The sequence below is a fragment of the Schistocerca americana genome, chromosome 7 (genome assembly GCF_021461395.2).
Source record: "Schistocerca americana isolate TAMUIC-IGC-003095 chromosome 7, iqSchAmer2.1, whole genome shotgun sequence".
NCBI lineage: Eukaryota > Metazoa > Arthropoda > Insecta > Orthoptera > Acrididae > Schistocerca > Schistocerca americana.
The window spans coordinates 298260341-298280959 of record NC_060125.1 but is presented as its reverse complement, the minus strand read 5'-3'; the positions used below and the strand labels follow the sequence as shown (position 1 = coordinate 298280959).

The 20619-nt window shown below is 45.0% G+C and overlaps 1 protein-coding gene across 1 annotated transcript in view; it reads right to left on the bottom strand.

Annotated features, from left to right (window-relative positions):
- LOC124622891 overlaps window positions 1-20619 on the bottom strand; it is a 176480-nt gene that overhangs the window by 115461 nt on the left and 40400 nt on the right. The window contains exon 3 of the mRNA XM_047148680.1: window positions 18841-19112. Coding sequence (XP_047004636.1) covers window positions 18841-19112 — 272 coding nt within the window. The remainder of the gene's footprint in view (window positions 1-18840; window positions 19113-20619) is intronic.

Genomic DNA, 20619 nt, shown 5'->3' with positions numbered 1-20619 from the left:
AGATATGCTCAATAATGTTCATGTCGGGGGAGCTTGGTAGCCATCGGAAGTGTTTAAACGCAGAAGAGTGTTCCTGGAGCCACTCTGTAACAATTCTGGACCTGTGGGATGTCGCACTGTCCTGCTGTAATTGCCCAAGTGCGTCGGAATGCAGAATGGACACGAGTGATTGCAGGTGATCAGACATACGTGTCAACTGTCAGAGTCGTATCTTGACGTACCAGGGTTCCTATATCGCTTCAACTGCACTCGACCCCCACCATTACAGAACCTCCACCAGCTTGAACAATCCCCTGCTGACATGCATGGATTCATGAGGTTGTCTTCATATCCGTGTACGTCCATTCACTCGATACAATTTGAAACGAGACTTGTCCGACCAGGCAACATGTTTCCAGTCATCAATAGTCCAGTGTCGGTGTTGATGGGCCAATGCGTAAGACTTTGTGTCGTGCAGTCATCAAGGGTACACGAGTAATCCGAAAACCCATATCGATGATGTGCGGTTGAATGGTTCGCACGCTGAGACTTGTTGATGGCCCAGCATTGAAATCTGCAGCAATTTGGGGAAGGGTTGCACTTCTGTCATGTTGGACGATTCTCTTCAGTCGTTGTTGGTCCCGTTGTTGCATGATCTTTTTCCGGCCTCGGCGAAGTGGGAGATTAGATGGATTCCTAATATTCACGGTACACTCGTGAAATGGTCATACGGGAAAGTCCCCAGTTCATCGCTACCTCGGAGATGCTGTGTTCCATCGCTCGTACGCCGACTGTAACACCACGTTTAGACTCACTTAAATCTTGATAGGCTGCCACTGTAGCAGCAGTAACAGATCTAACAATTGCGCCAGACACTTGTTGTCTTATATAGGCGTTGCGGACCGCAGCGCTGTATTATGCCTGTTTACAGAACTCTGTATTTGAACACGCATGCCTATACCAGTTTATTTGGCTCCTCAGCATGTTTTACTGCTACCAAGTTTGCATGGTGTCTGTTCTTTCGGACACCACATCAGGATTGTGGTTTCCTGACATATAGAGGTCTGGACCAGCACTGGATGCATGCTCGGAAAGCTGAAGTGCTAATGAATTTAGCGACGTCAGGAGCAATGGTAATAGGGAGGGGTCTCCAGGAAGGGAGTGTGGCCCCTTTCCGATTACAAGACACGCTTAAATGTTTGGGGACTGTCTTCAAACGTGACAACAGGCGGAATGCCGTGATTGGCTCACCCGCCTTCTTCAAGGGATATGCGCTAGCGTCAGAGTCAGCTTGCTCCTGACATTAAACATGGTTAAAAGGGTTCTTATATCAATGTTCACCTGGCGTCCAGAATACCACATTTCGTCACAATTTTACCAATGTCGAAGACGGGCTTAGGTTGATGGTGGTCTTTGGCTACTTCGTCAGCGGGGGTCTGATACCCACCAGCGATATCTGTCAACGTCCAAGTCAGAGGGGCGCCCCTGTATGTCAACATGGTGATAAAGTTGTGAACCCGACATCGACACAGCTTTTCGGGCACCCTCATGGAAAGATCTGGCTGCCCGCTCCCGACAACTGCCCATTGCAGTGGGGCATATTTCTTCATCGCTTTCCCTCGTCAAGACTTTTTCGTTAACTGAAGTTACATCCACCCCCGTCTCCCGTGCCTCGGAACCCCTACAGCATGTGATGTTTACTGCCTGAAGATGAGAGGACATTACAGGAATATGGTGAAACACCGTCAAATTACTATAGATTGGTCCGTGGTCTGGCTTTCAATTTATTTATTTATCGCATCCAAGACATCACCGTTTTACAAAAAAAAATTATATTAAAATGCAGTTATAATACAATAATACATGGTTATAAGGTAAATTAACTACAATAATATAGAAAAGTATGTAACATATAATGATAAGCGCTAAGGATGCGAAACAGAGCGATTTTCATATCCCACGTGAAGCCCAATACACTGCAGCTTGAATAGCCTTGTCATTTACTTCAATTAGGTCTTGAGTCCAACACGGGTTGTTTAGTTTCCTGCAGACCAGTAGGTGTTGTGGGTCTTGCTGTTCTCCACACTCGCAGGACTCGTCTGCACTGATGTAGCCCCATTTTTCCAAGTTTGCTCTGCATCTTGATACGCCTGTTCGTAGTCTATTCAGGGCTCTCTAGGTCGTATATGGGAGTTCAGAGCCAGCTGTGGGTTCTTCCCTGGGGCTATTCCCTGGTCTTCCTGGGTCCACATTGTACCACAGCTCTTCTCGTCGTGCTCTAGGCGATAAAAGAGTTGCTTCAGTTGTTCGTAGGAAACTCTTCCTTGATTTAAGTCGGCGAGGTTGATGATTGTAACCGAACATTGGATGCCTGGGATCTGTCTCCTGTTTATGTTTCTCGATTTCTGCGGCAGTCCTACTTCTGATGTCTGGCGGGGCTATGCCCATGAGGTGGTACAGCTGCTTTGAGGGAGTTGGGCGGAGGCATCCTGTCACGATGCGTCCAGTCTCATTCAATGCTATATTTACTTGTTCAGCGTGGGTGGAATTTTGCCAAACGGGTGCCGAGTACTCCGCAGTGGAGAAACATAAAGCTAAAGCTGAGGTGTGGAGAACTGTAGGTTGCGCTCCCCATCTGCTATTTGTTAGCTTGCGGATGATGTTGTTCCTGGCACTCACTTTCATCTTTGTGGCCAAACAGTGTTCCTTGTAGGCGAGAGCACGGTCAAGTTTAATCCCAAGATACTTTGGTGTGTCGCAGTGAGATAGATGTTGTCCCTTCCAGCTTATATTGAGTTTCCTCCTTGCTTCTTTATTACGTAGGTGAAAAGCACAGACCTGGGTTTTTGCTCGGTTTGGCTTGAGGTGGTTATTATCATAATAGTCACCCAGCTTTTCAATCGCTAAAGTTAATTTACTTTCTACCTCTTCAAAGGTTTTTCCCTGGGTGGCAACGACTGTATCGTCTGCATAGATGAAGGAGCGAGCGTCCATGCTGATCGGTTGGTCATTGGTATAAATATTATACAGCAGTGGGGCGAGGACGCTACCTTGAGGTAGGCCGTTTTTCTGGGTCCGCCATCGGCTCTTCTTCGACTGCAGCGTGACAAAATACCGTCTATTCTGCAACAGGCACTGGATGAATTTCGCCAGTCGGTAGTCTTTTGTGGTGTTATATATTTTTGATATTAACTTACTGTGGTTTATGGTGTCGTAAGCTGCTGTAAGGTCGATAAAGGCTGCACCTGTAATTTGTTTCCGCTCGTATCCATCTTCTATGTACTGTGTAAGGGTGAGGATTTGTCCACAGCATGACCTTCCTGGGCGGAATCCTGCTTGCTCTTTAATTATATTCTTGTCTACATGTTCTGAGATGCGGTTAAGGATCATTCTTTCTAAGACTTTACAGAGCTGACAAAGCAGGGAGATAGGCCAAAAATTTTTAGGATCTGTGGGTTTTTTTCCAGGTTTTGGTGTAGCTACTATATTTGCCTTCCGCCAAGTCTTGGGGATTTTCATTTCAAGAACACATTTGTTCATCATATCTAGTAACCACCGTCTGGTAACAGGTCCGAACATTTTTATTTGTTCTGGCCGTAGATCATCTAGGCCAGCGGCTTTATTAATTTTCATTATGGAGATGGAATGTTCTAATTCTTTCAGAGTAAAGGGGGTGCCTAGGTGGTCTTTTTCTCGAGTGCCTCTCTGTAGTTTCTTTCTTGGGTGCTTCCTGTTGATTTTACCATTAAGTAGAAGTTGATTTGCTATTTGATTTGGTGTGACCTTATACAAATTTTGTGTATTAGATGAGGGGTCATTATTGATGTTTTTAAGAAGTTGCCAGGCCTTTCGGCTATTCTGTTTCATGTCTAGGTTTGTGATTAGATTACACCATTTCATTGTTCTTGAGGCTGATATGGCCTGGAGGAGTTCTTCTCCCGCCATAGTTGTTTCCTCTGAAAAAGGGTTTTCCTCGAAGTTGATTTGCTATTTGATTTGGTGTGACCTTATACAAATTTTGTGTATTAGATGAGGGGTCATTATTTATGTTTTTAAGAAGTTGCCAGGCCTTTCGGCTATTCTGTTTCATGTCTAGGTTTGTGATTAGATTACACCATTTCATTGTTCTTGAGGCTGATATGGCCTGGAGGAGTTCTTCTCCCGCCATAGTTGTTTCCTCTGAAAAAGGGTTTTCCTCGAAGAGCTGTTGGTAATGTTCCAGAAGAACCTTTGAGTTTCCGTCAAGTCCAGGGATATAACTAGTTCTGCAGCATCGGGGGATATTTCTTCGGGAGACAGTTTTAACTAATTCAATGAAAGTGTCATATTTTTCCGGGCTAGCATCAAGGTTCTGTACCTCTTTGTCAAGTTCTTCAGAGAATTTGTCCCATAGGGCACGTTTAAAATTAAAACGTCTTTGTGAATGGGTGGTTGCTTGTTTAACAACTGCTTCAACCAGACATAATATAGCTCGGTGCTGTGTATGTGGGAGGGGTTCTCCCACATCCTTCCTGGTTTGATGTGCTACGTTTCCGCTGACAAAGATGTTATCTGGATTGTATCCACGGTTCCACCTGCTGCTGTTGAAGGAATATGGAAGCTTGGGGTCGTGTATTAATTTAACGCCAGTTGAGTCTGCCCAGGTTTCTAGGTCGTCCCCACTTTTGTCTGTGTGCCTGTGCCCCCAGGCTGATCCATGACAGTTGAAGTCGCCCATTACCATTTTCGTTGGTTGTGAGTTGAAGTTGGTTGGCTCACTGAATCTGAACTCCCTGCTCGGTGGCTTATATATAGACGTCACAGTGCAGGACTGTAACTCTACAGTGAAGATTTCGATGTTTTCTTGAGATGTCAGTTCTGCAGATATAATACCTAAGCCCATTTTGGCGAAGATTGCGCTGCCATATTGCTCGTGTGGTCTTTCAATTACTAATTTCATTCCGTGGATCTTTGGGCTTCTATTTGTGGGGCCAATGTGGGTCTCTTGGATTAGTAAGAGATCACAGTTGTGAGTTTTACATGCTACAGCAAGTGGCACTTCTTTCTCATGAGAGAGCCCTTCAATGTTTATGGACATTATATTTAGCGCTGGCTTTGATAAAAGCCTTCTTGTGGTGTCTTGGTGTTGAAAGGATTGGCCGTTAGGCACAGGCCTAACGTTGCCCAGGGTACGCCCGCTCGTTGTCATGATCTTTGGGGAGGCTCCTTTCGTGTACCCCTGGCTTTCAATATCCAGCCCTTTCTCGACTCGGACGCCCGGATGACATTATATATAGTGGCCAACCAAGAACATATTGTTTCTGTGGTCTTCAGTCGAAAGACTGGTTTTATGCAGCTCTCCAAGCTACTCTATCCTGTGCCAGCCTCTACATCTCCGAGTAACTACTGCAACCCACAACCTTCTCAATCTGCTTACTGTATTCATCTCTTGGTCTCCCTCTACAATTCCCCCCCCCCCCCTCCCCCTCCCCAAGCTTCCCACCAGTACTAAACTCGCGGTCTCTTGATGCCTCAAAAAGTGTCCTACCAACCGATCCCTTCTTCTGGTCAGGTTGTACCACAAATTTCTCTTTTCACCAATTCTATTCAATACCTCCTCATTAGTTACGTGATGTATCCATCTAACTTTCAGCATTCTTCCGTAACACCACATTTCAAAAGCTTGTAGTCTTTTCTGTCTAAACTGCTTATCGTCCATATTTCACTTTCATACATAGCTACACTCTATACAAATACTTTCAGAAAGGACTTCCTGACACTTAATTCTGTACTCGATATAAACAAATTTCTCTTCTTCAGAAACGCTTTTCTTGCCAGCGTCAGTCTACATTTTATATCCTCTATACTTCAACCGTGATTTTTTTTTCCCAAATAGCAAAACTCATCTACTACTGTAAGTGTCTCATTTCCTAATCTAAATCCCTCAGCAACACTTGGTTTAATTCGATTACATTCCATTAGCCTCAAAAAGTCTACAAACGGTACAAACGTAGCTTTATTTTTCCTTAATCTACCTTTATGAGAAGTCGTAGGATCGGTATTGCCTCACGTGTACCTACATTTCTCCGGAATCCAAACTGATCTTCCCCGAGATCGACTCCTACCAATTTTTTCATTCTTCTGTAAAGGATTCATGTTAGTATTTTGCAACAATGACTTATTAAACTGACAGTTCGGTAGTTTTCACATCTGTCAGCACCTGCTTTCTTTGTAATTGGAATTACTACATTCTTCTTGCAGTCTGTGGGTATTTCACCTGTCTCATGCATCTTGCTCACCACGTGGAAGAGTTTTGTTATGGCTGGCTCTCCCAAGGCTATCACTAGCTCTAACAGAATGTTGCCTACTCCCAGGTCCTTGTTTCGACTTAGGTCTTTCTGGCTTTGTCAAATTCTTCATGCAGTATCATATCTCCCATCTCATATTCATCTATGTTCTCTTCCATTTCCATAATATTGCCTTCAACTATATCTCCCTTGTATAGACACTCTATATTCTCCTGCTACCTTTCTGCTTTCCTTCTTTGCTTAGGGCTGGTTTTCCATTTGAGCTCTTGATGTTCATAGAGGTGATCCTCTTTTCTTCAAGAGTCTCTTTAATTTTCCTGTAGGCAGTATCTATCTTACCCCTCGTGATATATGCTTCTACATCCTTAAGTTTGTCCGCTAGCCATTCCTGCTTAGCCATTTTGCACTTCCAGTCGCATGCCTCCTATATTGTATTTTTATATTTTCTCCTTTCATGGATTAAATTCAGTATCTCTTGTGTTACCCAAGGATTTCTACTAGCCTTCGCCTTTTAACTACTTGGTCATCTACTGCCTTCACTATTTCATCTCTCAAAGCTACCCATTCTTCTTCTACTGTATTCCTTTCGTCTGTTCTTGTCAGTCGTTCCCTAATGTTTCCTCTGAAACTTTCTACGACCTCTGGTTCTTTCAGTTTATCCAGGCCCCATCTCCTTAAATTGCCACCTTTCTGCAGTTTCTTCAGTTTTAATTTGCAGTTCATTACCAATAAATTGTCATCAGAGTTTACATCTGCTCCTGAAAAGTCTTACAATTTAAAACATGGTTCCAAAATTTCTGTCTTACCATTATATAATCAATCTGAAACTTCCCGATGTCTCCAGGTCTCTTCCACCTACACAACCTTCCTTCATGATTCTCAAACCAATTGTTAGCTCTGATTAAATTATGCTCTGTGCAAAATTGTACCTCACGGCTTCCTCTTTTGTTCCTTTCCCCCCAGCGCATACTCATCTTCTACATTTTCCTCGCTTCCTTTTCCTTCTGTCGAATTCCAGTCCAGCAAGGCTATTAAATTTTCGTTTCCCATAACTGTCTGAATAATTTATTTTATTTCATCACACATTTCTTCAATTTCCTCATCATCTGTTAAGCTAGTTTGCATACAAACTTGTACTACTGTGGTGGGTGTGGGCTTTGTGTCTGTCTGGGGTACAGTAATGTGTTGAGTGCGCTGTTCATAGTAGCTTATCCGTGTTCCTATTTTGTTATTCATTATTAAGCCTACTCCTGCATTACCACTACTTGATTTTTTATTTATAACCCTGTATTCGCCTGAGCAGAAGTCTTGCTCCTCTTGGCACCAAACTTCACTAATTCTCGATATATCTAACTTTAACCTATCCATCTCCCTTTTTAAATTTTCTAATCTACCTGGCCGATTAAGGGATCTGAAATTCCACACTCCGATCAGCAAAACGCCAGTTTTATTTCTCCTGACAACGACATCCTCCAGGATAATCCTCGCCCGGACATTCGAATGGGGGACTGTTTTACCTCCGGAATATTTTACCCAAGAGGACGCCATCACCATTTAATTATACAGTAGAGCTGCATGACCCCGGGAAAAATTACGGCTGTAGTTTCCCCTTGCTTTCTGCCATTCGCAGTACCAGCACAGCAAGGCCGTTTTGGTTTGTGTTACAAGGCCAGATCAGTCAATCATCCAGGTTGTTGACCTAGCAACTACTGAAAAGGCTGCTGCCCCTCTTCAAGAACGACACGTTTATCTGGCCTCTCAACAATACCCCTCCGTTGTGGTTGCATCTATGGTACGGCTATCTGTGTCACTGTGAGCCGCAAGCCTCCACACAAACAGCAAGGTCCATGGTTCATTGAGGGGCCGGGGGAGGGGGGGGGGAGGGCAAGAAACATATGACGTAGCAAAGGCTCCATACTATTAACATGGCCAACTCTCCATTTTGACACTGATGTGCAACGCCTGGAGTGCGGATATTCTGCGGAGACGTGGCAGTTGATGAGAAAAATGCTTGCATTTCTTCTTAGCACGACCCCATATACAGTAGTCTCATAGCCACTTTTGTTTCCAGATGAGTCACTTTCCCCCAGAACTACGACTAATGTCGTGACGTGGGTCAATGGAATGTCGATATCTTATCTCTTCCGAGATGGTCACAACATCAAACCTGATTTTCTGGTTTTTCTGCAGAAGCGTTTAACTCGTCTTCAGAACCAAACGCGATATCGGCAATATTACGCCAATTTTTTAGGCACTGTTTTCTTGAACTCTCCCCGTGCTGGGGTATGAGAAGGTAACTTCATAGTAAATGTCTGACCCTCAGCACAGGACCAATGACAGCGACCACACGTCATTTTTCTTCGAGACGACGTGCAAGGACCTCGCATGCAGGACAAGGAGATCAACTTGTAACTAATCGTATGCAGTCGCGGGTGCGCGCCCTTTATGTTTGTCCTGTGGGGAGGGCGATCTTCTCCTGTTTTGTATATCATTATGTTATTGTTGTTTGCTTACCACGAGGAACCAATTGTGCAAAATAAATAGTGACGGGTTGTTCTCTTTACCAGAAAAAAAATTGTGGTTAAGGCACCCCTCGTGACAAGCGGGAAAATCTTGTTTGAGTCCTGGTCAGGCAGAAATTTTCATTTGTCACGAGTAACTGCTGCTAATACATATTCACATTATGTGAAACCATCCCACTGTTTAAATGTATCGTCTCCTGGGAAATGTCGCAATCCAGTCCGAGTAACGTTGGCGATCTACAAACTGTTATTAATGAACTGAAAGACGAGATACGGCAGTTAAAAGCAGAAAGAAGCGAGCGTAACATTCCGAAATACTTGTCAATTGATAGATCATGCAGTACAGGTACAACTAGAATAAAGAGTATTTCATTATTGCCATCAGTACCGGTGTTTATCGGGAAACCCGAAGATGATGTGAAAGTGTGTTTTCGTAAAAATGAAGGTGCCGCCCTGTTGGGATCCTGGACAGATTCCGATAAGCTAGTGGTTGCCAAATTAAGAACTCAGCGAGCAGCACAAGATTTCATTAGCGTGGAGCCTACTTGCCTGAAAACAGAAGACTACAATGAGTTTAGAATGGTTGTTGTTCAGATATTTAAACGTAAAAACATGATCAGATTTTACAGAGAGCAGCTTCAAAGTTTGCGAATGCGACGAGACGAATCTGTCGAGGAGTTCGCCGACATTGCCGACAGAATTCGAAACATATACCCTCAAACGTAACGAGTTAGTAGAAGATGAAAATGAAAATCGCATTCAGTTGTTCGAAGCCGACCAGAGAGCCTTGGACACATTCATTCATGGGTTCGCAGAGTTCAAGTAAGCAAAGTTGTTCGATTGGCACGATGTAAAACGTTTCAGGAAGCAGTAGAATCAGCTGTTGGTTTCGTTGAAGCACTAAGACGACCGAATGAGATGCAGAAACGAGAATGCAGAGTTTTCAACACAAAAGTACAATGCTACAGATGCAATAAGCTGGGTCACAAAATGGTTCGAATGCCTCTGAGCACTATGGAACTTAACACCTGAGGTCATCAGTCCCCTAGAACTTAGAACTACTTAAACCTGACTAACCTAGGGACATCGTAGCCACAACGGCCGGCAGCTGGGTCACAAGCATAAGGATTGTAAAGAGAATCGGATCTGCTATCATTGCGGGATGCAGGGTCATGTTTCGAGAGATTGTCGCAACAAGAAGAAAAGTAATGCGAACAACAGACCATCTGCAGGAGCTTTAAACGAGTGCGGGGACGTACGGGCCACCACTCCGTCCGCCCCTCACCAGATACAGTGATTCCTGTACGTTCCAGTGAAAATCAGACCGAAAATGACTTCGTGGTAGGTGCTTATATCGTGGAAGAAACATCAAACTACTTTTTAACACAGAAGCACAGACCTCATTAATGTGGTGTGGCATAGATAGTCGGGATAAACTGAAACCGCCGTTATTAAAAGTGCGAGGGTTAAGCGGAGGAAAACTGCTTCACTATGGAGAAGTTGAAGTAGAATTAATTCTTGCCCAAAGACAAGATGAAGGTGAAAATAAAGATAAAGATAAATACACAGCAAGGGTGCAAGTAGTTTCAAATAACGAAACGCGTTATGACTGTGTACTTGGATTTGATTTCTTGTCCGCTAACGAGGCAGATATATTTGTCGCAGAAAGAAAGATCAGACTAGGCCGTAGCAACTACAACTTAGGAAACTGTTCTTCAGATCGTACTCAAAGAAGCAACAATACTGACGTCGTGGGAATAGACCGCCCAAACGATGCATCAGTTCAAACCGTCCGAGTCGATGTTCAAATTGATCAGCCTCAACAAATTCCCAAGCGAGCACGAAAGACAATCTACGTTGAAGTTAAGTCACCCCGATGCAAGGAAGGAACTTTGTTATTAATTGAGCGATCCGAGAAAAGTGAGTTACTGGATTCAATGCATTGTTATGTTGCTAGAATGGTGAGAGCAGCAGAATGTCGCAAAAGCCCCGGTTACAATAACGAATATGAGCAATGAGGATGTTGTTTTGTCATGAACGAAAGTTGCTGAAGTATCGAGTAAAAGTGACGTAAAACAAATTCCAAACGCTGCAGTTGTAAACACAGATTTTGGTAACAGTACCGCAAAACTGCAACGAGAAGACGAAGTTAATAATGAAATAAAGCGCAAGATTTGGAAGAAGATAGAACATTTGACAGCTGGTGAACAGACGATTTTAGCGCCTGTTTTGTTGGAGTATGCAAATTTATTCCGAGAACGTGCAAATTTACCAGTCACTCATTTAGTTCAGCATAGTATTCATACAGGGAATGCAGCCCCAATCACACGGAAACCTTATCGAATACCATTTAGTCAAAGAGAGTTGGTAGAAGACACGGTTAAAGAACAATCAGAAGCCGGACTTATAAAACCAAGAGATCCTTCAGACCCATCGTGGTATTCTCCTGTTGTAATTGTAAAGAAGAAATCAATTTCTGGAGAACCACAGTTCCGTTTTTGTGTTGATTACCGATCTTTGAATGCTGTGACCACACCCGCCATTTACTCCTTACCAAATTTAGTGTAAACCTTGGATTACTTGGGCAGATGTCGATTTTTTTCAGTATGTGATTTAACAAGTGGTTATCACCATTTAACAGTGCATCCAGATGATCAAGCAAAAACTTCATTTGTAACAGCATCTACATTTCAACGCCTGATGGATTCAGTTTTACGAGGGCTCACCCCCAACACAAGCACTTGTTTACCTAGATAATGTAATAATTTTTGGTGAAAACATGAAGCAGCATACTGAGAGACTACAAGCTGTTTTTGAGCGTATAAGAAGCGCAAACCTGTCTTTATCAATAGATAAATGTCATTTTGCACAAAGTAAAGTTAACTATCTTGGTCATGTTATAACCAGTGAAGGTGTTTGACCTGATCCAAAATTAATTGAAGATGTAAAGAATTTTCCTGAACCACATAAATTGAAAGAACTACAATCATTCTTGGGATTATCAAATTTCTACAGACGATTTATAGCCGGTTATGCGAAAATAGCACGTTGAATGACACAGCTATTGAAGAAATGAGCCACATTTAATTGGTCAACACAGTGCAAAAAGGAAACAGAAGAACTTAAAACTGCTCTAACCACAGCCCCAGTGTTAGCATATCCGGATTTCAGTAAACCTTTTATTCTTTCCACAGATGCTTCCAATTTTGCCATAGGTGCAATCTCGTCTCAAGAAGTTGATGGTCATGAACATCCAATCTCATTTGCATCCAGACAATTAAACAAAGCAGAATGTAATTATACTACTATTGAGAAGGAGCTCTGTGCTTTGTTTTTTGGTATAACACATAAAAGATGTTTCTTAACAGGAAGAGAATTTGCAGTTATTACAGATCATGCCGCACTTAAATGGTTATTGAGCTTAGAGGATCCAAGTTCCAGATTAACAAGATGGGCATTAAGATTGAGTGTGTACCAATTTAAGTTTATTAACTGACCTGGTAAACAACATGTGAATGCTGATGCAATGAGTCGAAAAGTCGGTGTTTGTGTTACAATATGTCGACAATAAGAGTTAAAGGCAGCTGAAGAAGAAGATCCACAATGCAAATTATGGAAAAATGATCAACGTTTTGTTGAAATAGATGGATTATTATACAAAATCACTAGTTATTCCAGAAAGAGCAAATAATGAGGGAACAACATGATTATTCATTATCAGGACATTGCGGTAAAAAGGCAACAAACATTAAAACAGCTCAAATGTTTTGGTGGCCTATCCGCAAAGCTGACGTTTTAGAGTTTGTTTCACAATGTGATTCCTGTAACAGACGAAATAATGTGGGAAAAAGTATAGCACCATTGCAAGAACTGCCAGAGACAAGTGAACCATTTGAACGATTGGGACTAGATTGTCGTAGGACCGTTGCCTAAGACTAAAGATGGAAACAAATACATATTGACAATGTTAGATCATTTCTCTAGATACCTTCTCATGATATCAATACTGATCAGAGCGCTGAAACTGAAGTTTTTGCTAAAGAATGGATTCTTAAGTTTGGATCACCACTATAATTAGTGATCAAGGAACGAATTCTATGAGTGAATTACTTAAACTGACTTGTAAGCTCATGCAAATACACTCCTGGAAATAGAAAAAAGAACACATTGACACCGGTGTGTCAGACCCACCATACTTGCTCCGGACACTGCGAGAGGGCTGTACAAGCAATGATCACACGCACGGCGCAGCGGACACACCAGGAACCGCGGTGTTGGCCGTCGAATGGCGCTAGCTGCGCAGCATTTGTGCACCGCCGCCGCCAGTGTCAGCCAGTTTGCCGTGGCATACGGAACTCCATCGCAGTCTTTAACACTGGTAGCATGCCGCGACAGCGTGGACGTGAACCGTATGTGCAGTTGACGGACTTTGAGCGAGGGCGTATAGTGGGCATGCGGGAGGCCGGGTGGACGTACCGCCGAATTGCTCAACACGTGGGGCGTGAGGTCTCCACAGTACATCGATGTTGTCGTCAGTGGTCGGCGGAAGGTGCACGTGCCCGTCGACCTGGGACCGGACCGCAGCGACGCACGGATGCACGCCAAGACCGTAGGATCCTACGCAGTGCCGTAGGGGACCGCACCGCCACTTCCCAGCAAATTAGGGACACTGTTGCTCCTGGGGTATCGGCGAGGACCATTCGCAACCGTCTCCATGAAGCTGGGCTACGGTCCCGCACACCGTTAGGCCGTCTTCCGCTCACGCCCCAACATCGTGCAGCCCGCCTCCAGTGGTGTCGCGACAGGCGTGAATGGAGGGACGAATGGAGACGTGTCGTCTTCAGCGATGAGAGTCGCTTCTGCCTTGGTGCCAATGATGGTCGTATGCGTGTTTGGCGCCGTGCAGGTGAGCGCCACAATCAGGACTGCATACGACCGAGGCACACAGGGCCAACACCCGGCATCATGGTGTGGGGAGCGATCTCCTACACTGGCCGTACACCACTGGTGATCGTCGAGGGGACACTGAATAGTGCACGGTACATCCAAACCGTCATCGAACCCATCGTTCTACCATTCCTAGACCGGCAAGGGAACTTGCTGTTCCAACAGGACAATGCACGTCCGCATGTATCCCGTGCCACCCAACGTGCTCTAGAAGGTGTAAGTCAACTACCCTGGCCAGCAAGATCTCCGGATCTGTCCTCCATTGAGCACGTTTGGGACTGGATGAGGCGTCGTCTCACGCTGTCTGCACGTCCAGCACGAACGCTGGTCCAACTGAGGCGCCAGGTGGAAATGGCATGGCAAGCCGTTCCACAGGACTACATCCAGCATCTCTACGATCGTCTCCATGGGAGAATAGCAGCCTGCATTGCTGCGAAAGGTGGATATACACTGTACTAGTGCCGACATTGTGCATGCTCTGTTGCCTGTGTCTATGTGCCTGTGGTTCTGTCAGTGTGATCATGTGATGTATCTGACCCCAGGAATGTGTCAATAAAGTTTCCCCTTCCTGGGACAATGAATTCACGGTGTTCTTATTTCAATTTCCAGGAGTGTAACTCAGTTAAGGACTACACCAGCACACTCTGAAGGAAATGGAAGAGTCGAGCGAGTCCACAGAACAATTATTAAAATGGTTATCCATTATGTGAGCAGCAAACACAATTGGGATGTCTGTTTACCATACTTGGTAAGTTGTTACAGTGCAAAATGCACTGCTCAACTGGCCTAAGTCCATATGAGATCGTCTACGGAAAAAAGATGCATTCGCCCTTGGACTTTGCACGATCGACTGCCGTCATCAGCAATGAACACGTAAGGGACCTAGCATGGAAGCTAAAGGTAGCGTGGAAGGGAGTGGAACAGCGAAATCATCAATCCTTTCTTCAGCAAGCAAGACAACACGACCGCCAAGCAGCAGTGCCACAGTATCGAGATGGAGATCTTGTGTATCTGAGCAACGTGGTGTTAAAGAAGAATCAAGTCAAAAAGCTTCAGAAGTGTTGGAAAGGACCATCTTGGAGGTGTTGTCGCCAGTCACTCTTAAGCTCCAATTGCCCTTTCGTTCGATTGTCATTCATGTCAATCGTGTAAAGCCATTTCTGGGTAGATTTCCTGTAGCATTGCAAGATGACGAGGACCGACCGAGAGGCAGACCTGCTGTTCTCAAACCCAGGAAGCGAGAATCGTGCGTTCGCAGTCCAGACTTCGAGGCCGAGGCACCGCCACGTTCCGAGCGATCCTGTTCCAGACACCCCTACAATCTGCGTAAACGTGTGTAGTGTGTGAGAGTGCAATGCGTGTGTTTATTTCAGCCTTGTGCTTATGTGAATGTGTTGTGAAAATTTAGTATTGAAGCTATTACACGAATGCACAAGTGGAACTAAACCTTTTATTACACAGGTTATCACAAGAAACTCATTTACTTTATGTTCATTGTTATCTCTAGTATTTAGAACTAATTAACCATGTTCATTTTTATTCTAATGTTTGCTATGATAGCGTATTCTACTAATGCTGTAGTAATAGTACCACAGAGTACAGGTGTTTTGTTTGCACCCCGATCAAATATGGTAGTTTCAACAAGTAATGCCAAACTTGTACTCAAGTACAATCTGAGTGAAATCCAGCAGCAGTTCAATTCGGTAAGAAGCAAATTTATCTAATTCGTTCTGTTAAGGTAATGATACAATTTTGGAAATGGGTACATCTTAGTGTAATAACTGGATCACAGCCAAAATGCAGATAGAGTCTACATTTCCTAATTATGAACAAGAGATTTACTGTTTTTTTAAGCTTTGCCATACAAAACTTTAATTAGGCGAAAACGTTCCTGGTTTGATTTTGGAGGGAGTATCCTTCGTACTGTATTTGGTGCTTTAACTAGTCCAGATCTACTGGAAGTTAAAGCCAAAATATTAGCTCTTGAACAACAGTCCAGTACAGATTCAACTAACCTCTCGAACGAAATTATCGTATTAAAGAATATGCAAAGAACCATTACTATATTTTCTTATAGTTTTATGAATAAAATCGGTATAGCTTTTACATTCGACTGCAGGATACAATTCGCATCTCATTATTTTACGACGTCCAACGAAGTGCACCGCCACCGACCACAAATGATAAGCAGAGATACGTCCAACCTGGGAAAAAAAAAAATCAGGAAAAAATCTTCGACTATTTTGCTGCGAAAATTACCGACACCGCAAAATGTCCTCATTATTTCAAAACTGTCATCGGAGTAAAGAAGGGAATAGAGTCGTTTGAAATGGGTGCTATAGCAGCGTGTTGAAAATTTGGTGTGCTAGTGGCATCTGAGGATGTACTCCCCAGAATCGCCAAGGAATGAAATATATGGAAAATAGTGACAAGAAAACAGTACAGGGTGATAGGAAATGCGTTATCAGCGTTCCACGGTAAAAAAAAATGCTTCAAATGGCTCTAAGCACTATGGGACTTAACATCTGAGGTCATCGGGCCCCTAAACCTAGAACTACGAGGGTCACTCCAAAAGAAATGCACACAATTTTTTTTAAAGCCATCTTTTATTCTACATGTTTGAAAGTTTTACAGTGTGTACATACATCCTTTAGGAATAATATTTTCACTTCTCCACATAATTTCCATCCCACTCAACTGCCTTACGCCACCGTCGAACCAGCGCCTGTATACCCGCACGGTAAAATTCTGGATCAACCTGTTGGAGCCACTGTTTGGCAGCGTGCACAAGGGAGTCATCATCTTCAAACCTCGTTCCACGAAGAGAGTCTTTCAGCTTCCCAAAGAGATGATAGTCACATGGAACCAGGTCAGGACTGTTAGGCGGGTGTTTCAGTGTTGTCCATCCGAGTTTTGTGATGGCTTCCACGGTTTTTTGGCTGACATGTGGCCGTGCATTGTCGTGCAACAGCAAAACGTCCTGCTTTTGCCGATGTGGTCGAACAGGACTCAGTCGAGCTTGAAGTTTCTTCAGTGTCGTCACGTATGCATCAGAATTTATGGTGGTTCCACTTGGCATGATGTCCACAAGCAAGAGTCCTTCGGAATCGAAAAACACCGTAGCCATACCCGTAACTTTTCCAGCAGAAGGTGTGGTTTTGAACTTTTTTTTTTCTTGAGTGAATCTGCATGATGTCACTCCATTGATTGCCTCTTCGTCTCTGGTGAAAAATGATGGAGCCATGTTTCATCCCCTGTTGCAATTCTTCCAAGAAATTCATCTCCACCATTCTCCTACTGTTCCAAAAGTTCGCTGTATACCGTTTTTCTTGTTTCTTTGTGAGCCACTGTCAACATCCTTGGAACCCACCTGGCACAAATCTTTTTTAACCCCAACACTTTCAGTATTCTGGAAACACTTCCTTCCCCTATCTCAACGTAGCGTGACAATTCGCTCACTGTGATGCGTCTGTCAGCAGTAACCAATTCGTTAATTCTCTGCACATTGTCTGGAGTGTGTGCAGTACGAGGTCTCCCGCTGCGAGGAAAAAAAAAAAAGGTTCAAATGGCTCTGAGCATTATGGGACTTATCATCTGAGGTCATCAGTCTCCTAGAACTTAGAACTACTTAAACCTAACTAACCTAAGGACATCACACATATCCATGGCCGAGGCAGGATTCGAACCTGCGACCGTAGCGGTCGCGGTCGCGCGGTTCCAGACTGAAGCACCTAGAACTGCTCGGCCACAACAGCCGGCACTGCGAGGACAATCCTCAATATTGCTGTGCCCGCTTTCATCACGTAACCTACTTGCGCACCGACTAACTGTACTGCGATCGATAGCAGGAACTCCATACACCTTTTTCAATCTCTTGTGGATGTTTGCCACTGTCTCGTTTTCACAGCATAGGAATTTTATGGCAGCAGGTTGTTTCTGAGGACAACGGCCTTGCCGCAGTGGATACACTGGTCCCCGTGAGATCACCGACGTTAAGCACTGTCTGGCGTGGCCGGCGCTTGGATGGGTGACCATCCAGCCGCTATGGGCTTTTGCCATTTTTCGGGGTGCACTCAGCCTCGTGATGTCAATTGAGGAGCTACTCGACCGAATAGTAGCGGCTCCGGTCAAAGAACACCATCATAACGACCGGGAGAGCGGTGTGCTGACCACACGCCCTCCTTTCCGCATCCTCAACTGAGGATGACACGGCGGTCGGATGGTCCCGACGGGCCACTTGTGGCGTGAAGACGTGTTTCTGACGAACGTCAAGTGTAGCAGCCATCTTAAAGACATGCTGTGACGGCGGCACTAACGAGAACGCGTTGGACTAAGTCGAAAACAAGCGGGAAGGATGTATCTACACACTGTAAAACTTTCACACATGCAGAATGAAAACTGTATTTTTACAAAAATAGTGTGCATTTCTTTTGGAGTGACCCTCCTACTTAAACCTAACTAACCTAAGGACACCACACACATCCATGCCCGAGGCAGGATTCGAACCTGCGACCGTAGCAGCAGCGCGGTTCCGGACTAAAGCGCCTAGAACCGCTAGGCCACAGCGGCCGATAAGAGGCAGCTCTAGAGTTTTGAAAACTGTAGGTAAAGACAAAGATTTGAATATATCCAGTAAATAATTGAGCACGTGGGATGTAAGTGCTACAGGAGAACATATCAAACTAGTCAGAGGACTGGTGACCCTAGAGAAAAATGAGATTAATAGGCTGGGCGGGATTAGTAGAGCGGTCTAAGGCGCTGCAGTCATGGACTGTGCGGCTGGTCCCTGCGGAGGTTCGAGTCCTCACTCGGGCATGGGTGTGTGTGTTTGTCCTTAGGATAATTTAGGTTAAGTAGTGTGTAAGCTTAGGGACTGCTGACCTTAGCACGTAAGTCCCGTAAGATTTCACACACATTTGAACATTTGAGATGCAATAGTGCCAGTTGCTTTCTACTCAGTGAATCAGGAGACGTGACAGTTGGTGAAGCGTACAGCATTTTCCTCGTAGCGTCGTGAGAAGCGTGGGCGGCGCGGTGTGTGAGTGCAGAAGCCAGGCTGCGGACAGTAGCGGCGGCAGCGGGATGTGGCCGAGGCGCGGACTCACGCTCTGCCTTGGTGAGCACGGGCATGCCCAGCTCGGCGGACACCTCGGCGTCGGAGAGCAGCCGCATGTCGTAGGCGGCGGCGACGGCGGGCACGGGCCGGCCGCCCACGCTGACGGCGTACACGAGGCGCAGCGGCGCGTCGTCGCCGGCCAGCGGCGCCGCCTCCAGCAGCCGCACCGACACCGGCCCGGCCGGCGCCCGCCGCAGCCGACCCGCCGGCGCCGCCGCCGCCGCCGACGCGTTCACCAGGCCCAGGTGCCGCTCCTGCTGCCTGCGCACAGCCACACGCCACTTACCCTTTCGCATGTTACGTATTCTGTTAATCTACGACAGCAGAGGTACGAAGTGGAAAAATACACTGAATGAAAAAGTGAGATTACAATGAAATGAACACCCTTAGCTGCTTACAGGCGTTGACATACGTCAACGGGGACAGATGAATGTGTCCCCCAACCGGGACTCGAACCCAGGATCTCCTCCTTACATGGCAGACGCTCTATCCATCTTTTTTTTTTTTTATTTATTACATTTTGATCTATATTGTTCGTTGAATTTGTTCGTGGCGGACGTCCGATGACAATTGTTCAGGTTGTTCGTTGATCCGTTTACTCAGTTTTTTATTACAGAGGGTCGCTAAACCCTCTGACCGAACACGCTGAGCTACCGTGCCGGCATCCATCTGAGCCACCGAGGACACAGAGGATAGCGCGACTGCAGGGATTTATCTCTGGCATGCCTCTCGCGAAACCCACATTCTCAACGTATGAGCGGTCGCTCAGATGGATAGAGCGTCTGCCATGTAAGCAGGAGATCCCGGGTTCGAGTCCCGGTTGGGGCACACATTTTCATCTGTCCCCGTTGACGTATGTCAACGCCTGTAAGCAGCTAAGGGTGTTCATTTCATTGTAATTTGATTCTAACGAGCTGCATGGTCACCGATGGTATCTGTTCTTTCGGACATGTTCGAAAGACCAGATACCATCTTAGTGTATATATATGAATGAAAAAGAGCGCAACACCAAAACATGTACAGTAGTGAAATTTCGGCAATATATAGGGTGCATCAAAAAGAATCATCCGATTTGCCACGTCTCTATTTCTGAAACTGAGCCGTAGTAAAGTTAGCTTTGAAAAGCGCGCCGCAGCGCGTAGCGTGAAGTAGTCGCCATCCGTTTTCTGACGGTGGCGCCGTTGTCGCAATTGAAGGTTTAGGTGTCTCCCTCTAGCGCAGGCTCACCCAAGAATTGCGCCCGGCGGGCGCACCCGCGCCCCGCGGGCGCAAGGCAGTATAGTTCAGCGCCCCGTCCGCGACCGTGTGTCGCTAGTGTCGCCATGGGAGCGAGCGAGCGAGCGAGAGAGAGAGAGAGAGAGAGAGAGAGAGATAGCTGCGGAGCGAGTAACACCGCACAGCACTGCTCTGCGCCGGACAGTCCCGCGGTCTGATCCAAAGTAAACAAAGTATTCTATTTTAGAAATAGTTTTATGAAAGGGATATAGTGTCTCATTATTAGTGTTAGTAGTTACAAGTAAATGTTTTTTGTTGTACTTCGTGCTACAGCTTTTTGTATCCCTTTTCAGAGTTTAGAAATCGGATCCTTAGTTTGCTATTTTGTGCATAATAGTTTTAACTGACCAAGTTTGAAAACTTATTAAAAATAGAATTAAGGTTATAAAGCTCTTTAATTCTTACAGTCAACATGGTTAAAGACGACAATTAACATTTTACACGTTTTTCTTTTTCGAGGTAACGATTTTGTCTAGGTTTGGTACAATATTCC